Here is a 6,039-nt window from a genome sequence, read left to right on the forward strand (position 1 = left end):
AATCTGTGAGAATCTGACAACCTTTTGTAAGTGTAACTCTGGCAACAAAGAAAATAATTTTTTTTTTACACCACCTACAATTTGGCAAATAGAACAAGCCTGTTTTTTATTTATTTTTTTTTTGTTGCAGCAAATTTCTTCAGAAATTACACAAAAGTTCATTGTGATTTGAATCCATTTGATTTTAGCAAGGTCAGTGTAGCTATTTGGGACAGTTCTTTTTTAAAACAACTGTTTTTTCAAATATAATAAGCAAAACGAAATGCTTTAAAGCTTGCTAATTCATGTCATGATATGAGGCCATCATATAACAGAGCATCACTGCCCAAACTTTTCTCCATCACTGATGAAGAAAATGTCTCAGCATCAAGAGTAAAAGTTCATTATTGATGATGACAATTGCATTACTTACAATACGTGTTGTTCATTTTTATTTCTGAAACTGTGTGGGTGTCATGACCGCTTGCAGAAACCTGCAGCACTTTACAGACAAAGATATCTCTGAATGATACTTTCCAAAAAGTAATTATGGAAATGACTGCTGTTCAACAGTTTAATTTCAGGCAGCAGCTTGGAAAGGAAAACAGTTGGCATTGAAAAGGCAGGGGAGCCGTTATACATATTTGCTGTTCAGCAATATCTTATCATTCAAGTCTTAACTGCTAAATTAAAGCGCGCAGTAATAATTTGTTTTGTATTCCAAGACATCTATGAGATTCTTTTCAACAAAATGAGACGTATAATAACTAAAATGTGGAATAAATTCTGTTAGTTAGCCCATTCTCTTCATGTCTTTATTGTTTCAAAACTTTTAGCCAAACATGTTCAAAATTAATTTTCAAGTCTTTGATCTATTTCGGATCTTTTTTTCTGTCAAAGACATCAACTCCAAAATATTTTCACCAGAATTTTACAAAGCAGAGCAACAAAGTATAGCACAGATGTCAAATTGAAAGGAAAAAATACATCACTTTATTTTTGGGGGTAGACAAATATCTGAAAATGAAGTTTGCATTTACATCACATTCTCTTGAATAAAAACCAAAAAAAGACCAATTGTTCTTTTAAAAATGAGTTAAGTTCAGTCATCATTCCATTTGTGAATGTTATTTTTCAGGACTCTCAGTTGAGTGTCGCCTCACAATGATGCTGCCAGCACCATGTTATATAGTGAGCATGGTATATTCAAGGTGAGGCACAAATAGCTTTCTGCCACTTGTTTTGAATGTCGGCCAAAACTTTTCATTTTGATCTCATCTGACCAGTGCCCCATTCTACATTTTTATTCATATGTGACAAACTGTAAACCAGAAAATTTTGTGGTTTTGATTCAACAACTTTCTTCTCATAAATCCTCCACAACGGCCAGACTTGTGGAGTGCATGACTGATAGTATTTCTCTTGTTAAGTTTTTCCATCTGATATGTGACCCTCTGCAGCTCCTCCAGGATTATAATGTGCGGAGATTCCTAAATAATGAAGCTATAAGCTTGATGCTCTCCATCCTTCCCTTTCAGTCCACTTGATGATGACATGACATAAGACCAGCCTGGAACGTCTTGATAAAGTTTAACAATTTAGATTCAAAAATAAAAGTGGTACAAATGTTGCTTTTCCACACAAAAAATAATAGAGTAAACAAAAGAGAGGTAAAAAAACAACAACTGTGTGGATCCACTCCAACTGCCCAACTAACTCTGTCTAGTCACACCCTAAAGTCTTATGCAAATTTACAAGAAGGCTTTAGTCCAGCATAACAAATTAGTATTCAACAAAGATTTAACTAGAAATAATTTTTATCCTCATAAATAAATTATCATAAGAAATACAAACATAATTTATCCTGAATGAACTAAGACTGAATTTAGGCTTCTGCAATGCGCCTCTTGGCTGCCTCAATCTTATTGACCTGCTGTCAGGTTACAATGGTTTGGTTTGCAGACATGCCATATTCTTTCCAGTATCAGATGATGGACTTAACAGAGCTCTGTAAGATGTTCAAAGCTTGAGATGCCAACATGTGTTGGTTATAAAATCATTTCCCCCACAACCTGTTTCCTGACTTCCTTGGTCTTCCTAATACTTTTTGATAAATATAAATTTATGATGAGATTAACTCCCACACATGTGGTTTGCTCTGGGTTGCATTAAGTTTTATTTAGGAGTTTTAGTGTAAAAGAGATTGAATATAAAATATTCCTGTCTAAATAAAGTTTGAATCATGTTAGATTTCCAATCTCCCTCTACAATTTGTTACTATGGCTTGTTGGTTTAACTCATGCAGTTGTAATAAAATACTGTGGTTGCAACTTGATGAAATACAAAATAATAAGAAAGTTCAACTGTCATAAATACTTTTTCAAAATTAGTGACAAATATCCATTTTTTCCTTTCCTTTCTTTCTTTGTTGGTTTCTTTGAATCTTTCCTTTTTTTTGCTTTTTTCTTCCTTTTGCTTTCTTTCACTTTCAAACGTGCGCACACACACACACACACACACACACACGCATGCACGCACGCACGCACGCACACAGACCTGATAGTTGGAGCCCACCTGTCTTCTCCCGCGGTGAGGGGTGGCGGAGCGCTCCGTGGGGAACTCATCATCTCTTTAAAACGCACCACGGAGGGAGCGCTCTCAGTGAGCACAGGCGCACAGGGACTACCTTGTTACACCGGAGGGAAACATTGTGTCGATCTTTGTTCACCGTCTTGAAAACTCATGTAACTTCTGAAAAAAAAAACATACCCTCTGAGTTGAAAAAAAAAACTTACTTTGTTCGAAGGTGATCCGACTGTGGCAAGTTGGCGAGGTGGTTGCGGTCATTACGCACGAAAGCAGTAGCTGATCTCAATGTCTGGCAGGAGAGTTGGAGCTCAAAAGCGTGTAGTTGTGTCTTCCTCTTGTTTTTTGTTTGAAGATTCACATAAACCAACATCTTCACTGGACTCTATGTTCTGTTCTGAGACCGTGCGCCACTGAAGTGGAGTCCCGTATTTTCGCTGCTGATTACCCGCAAGGAAGCATGAATGTTTCTCTTTTCAACTTGACCCAGGGCGTGCTGTTTAATGGGAGCCAGACCCTTGCCGGGGTTCTGGATACATATTCAAGTAACAGCTCAGAGACCGTGATGACAGATGACGGCGGAGGGTCGTTGGTGCTGCTGCAGGATGAGCGCAAACTCTTTGTCATGCGTGTGGTCCAGATCGCGGTGCTGTGCGTCCTCTCGCTCACCGTGATGTTTGGCATCTTTTTCCTCGGGTGCAACCTGATGATCAAGTCAGAGAGCATGATTAACTTCCTGGTAAAAGACCGGAGACCTTCCAAAGACGTGGAAACTGTCATGATTGGGCTCGGCTAGAGGACTGAGCTCAGGCGCTGTGGGAGACCCAGAATGGGGATCAGGTGCGGATTTTAGGATCTGCATCTGGACGCACTCGTCGTGGATTCTTGATGCGTGTCAAGATTAACGATATGCAAAGAACTTTACTTTTCCTTCTGACAAATGATAACAGGAGAGTATTCCTAAACGACCAATGTTTGTGCGTAAAGTTCGTGCGTAAACTCCGGGCAGTTGTTTACACGTTTACAACGATTCTTACATATATAGAGTGGTTTAAATATTGCCAACTTGAACAAAGTAACAACAATGTTTACAAGCTGTTACCTCATGTTTCGTTTTGGTTCCCTCTTCTCCTAAAAGGATTTCTATATGAGTCTGTCTGCAAGCATGATTGTTATTTCTATTCCTTCCACGCCTGAAGTATAATTCGTGGACGTGATGTAGGTATTTTTTGAAGACAGTATTTTTTTCCTGCCTCATTTGGGTGAAGACATATTAAGCTACCAATATTTTGTAGATTATTTTTGAAAAAAAAATTTAATAAAAATGATCTCCGTGACAGCTTGATGGAAGTGATTGTATCTGTTTGGCATGCTCGCGGACTGATCTGTAAAGTGATTTTTGACACGTTTTGCACTTTTAAAAATGACCGATGCTGCATGATATATTTTGTACCAAATCGTTGAAACTGCAGCATGAAATTAAATATGAAAATTCACTTGTCCTGCCTCGTCTTTTGTTACTGATTCTTATTTTTAAGCAGAATGTTGTTTTTTTAATAACTTCAAATTGTTACAAGTTTTCCTTTCATGTTGCTTGGATATGCAGTTGTTTTTCATTTTCAGCCTCTTTCATAAATTACTTAGAATTAAATCTTTTTGAAAACTTTTGATACCACAAACATCACTCCGGTAGAAATGTCCAAAAAGCAGAAAATATTGAGTGACCAGCTGTGTGGACAAACAAGGAGCTGTGTGGATCAACAAGGATCTCTGCAACTGGACAATTACAAGAATTTGTAAAAAGTTGTTTGGTTTTGACTGGCAGTCTTTCTGTCAGCTGCAACACTCAGATGGAGGGGTCATAATTTGGCATAAACAAAATGAAGCCACAAAAAAATTATATCCTGTATTAATAGCTAAAAAGCCATATAATGTGGTAGAATGGTAGAGTAAAATCATGAATGTGCTGCAGACAAATCTGCAGTGACTCTAAGACGCTGTTATGTCAATATGGTTCAGATTTTTCCAACACTTGATGGAATCTACTGCTCAATGAATTAGTTCTGAAGGAAAACGGGGGACCAACCCAGTTCTACTAAAATGTACCTGAGAGCAGTAATAAAGTGCATTTTGTTTTACAGCTTCTCTCAAAGCTCAGAGAGTGAGTGCTCTTACCAGTTGTGTAATTATGTTTTTTTTTTATTTAAGAGTTAAGCTGATTTGTTTTCCTTGACGGCATAAACTCGCACAGTCTCCAAACCCACCGTAGAGATAAATATTCCACAGCAAGCTGGAACAAAAGAGAGGCCAGTCTTCAGCACTTGAATATAACTCCTCAAAAAGTGTGAGGATTCTGTCAATTTTATGTTTTTATTACTTTGGCTTTTGTTTGGTTAAGGGCCTTTAAAAATGTCAGTGAGTGAATATTGGTTGTTAGGGTACAATTACTCTCAGATCCAACTTTCTGGCTTCATTTCTGCTGTTTTTCCTTTGTGATCTCCCCCTTTCTCCTTCTCCATCGTACACACCACACTGACGCAACCAAAGTTCTCATTATTATTTCAGCACTTGTTAGGAGAGCTGGGGTGCATAATTCCTTACAAACACACCCATGCATTCACACACCTGCTCATTCATGCTTGTTCAGGACGCTGGTGTTCAACGGCCTGGCAAATTCTAAGAAAAGTAAACTTCTGCATCACTCATTATGCACGACAAAAGAACAAAATTATGATAATGATATTCAAAGTTGTGTCTTTTTTGATCGCTTTAAAAGTGTGGAAGTTACAAGCAATTGCTTTAGTGTAAAGATCTTCATTGAAAGCAGTTCATATGCGTCAGGTTTGTGCTCCCTTTGGGGAAGATTAAACTAAAGTTTCTAGTTTCTGGTCCTGTGCCCGTGCACTAATAAATACTTCTTGGAAGCAATGAAGCTGGCAGGCTTGAAGAGAAATGCCTGTTGGAAACAGTGAAGCTTGGATGCTGTTTGAAAGAGAATATATTTTATCACAGCTCTAAACACTAAACCAGGCACTGAGACAATGCAGTCCCCTGTGTGAGTTTAGATACTCTTAGTCATGAATGGGTGAAGGATTTGGAGGACTGACTTACAGAGACTTATGGTGCGATGCACATTGTTTTAGTGTAACCACTAGGCCTGAGGTCTCTAGTGTAAAAAACAGATGAAGTCGACCACATTTCACATTTTCTTTTTACTTTTCTAAAAATAAAAAATATTGAGAAAGCCGATAAATTAAATTCAGGTTTAGTCCAGAGAGCCTGCTTTGTGAGGATGGAGCATCAAAACACTATTTAAAAAAAATGTTCTAAATTAATATGAACCTGCACTGTGTGCTTGAATTATAAAATGACATACCATGGTTCATTGTACAAAGAAATAACATTTCTATGTGCAAGAAATTTCCTTGGGAACAGAGCTCAGGAGTCATCTATGGTAAGAAAATATATTTAAAA

At 37.7% G+C, this 6,039-nt stretch overlaps 1 protein-coding gene across 1 annotated transcript; it reads left to right on the forward strand.

Moving 5' to 3' along the window:
* Positions 1-2,638: 2,638 nt before the first annotated feature.
* On the forward strand, positions 2,639-4,061 carry rprml (reprimo-like). Its single transcript, XM_055051950.1, has one exon. The coding sequence runs from the start codon at positions 3,026-3,028 to the stop codon at positions 3,359-3,361; it is 336 nt and encodes a 111-aa protein (XP_054907925.1). The 5' UTR covers positions 2,639-3,025; the 3' UTR covers positions 3,362-4,061.
* The last annotated feature ends 1,978 nt before the right edge of the window (positions 4,062-6,039 follow it).

The sequence above is a fragment of the Poeciliopsis prolifica genome, unplaced genomic scaffold (genome assembly GCF_027474105.1).
Source record: "Poeciliopsis prolifica strain line A6 unplaced genomic scaffold, Auburn_PproV2 SCAFFOLD034, whole genome shotgun sequence".
Classification (NCBI taxonomy): Eukaryota; Metazoa; Chordata; class Actinopteri; order Cyprinodontiformes; family Poeciliidae; genus Poeciliopsis; species Poeciliopsis prolifica.

Coding starts and splice junctions, on each gene's coding strand:
- rprml (XM_055051950.1), top strand. CDS start 3,026: ATGAATGTTTCTCTTTTCAACTTGACCCAGGGCGTGCTGTTTAATGGG.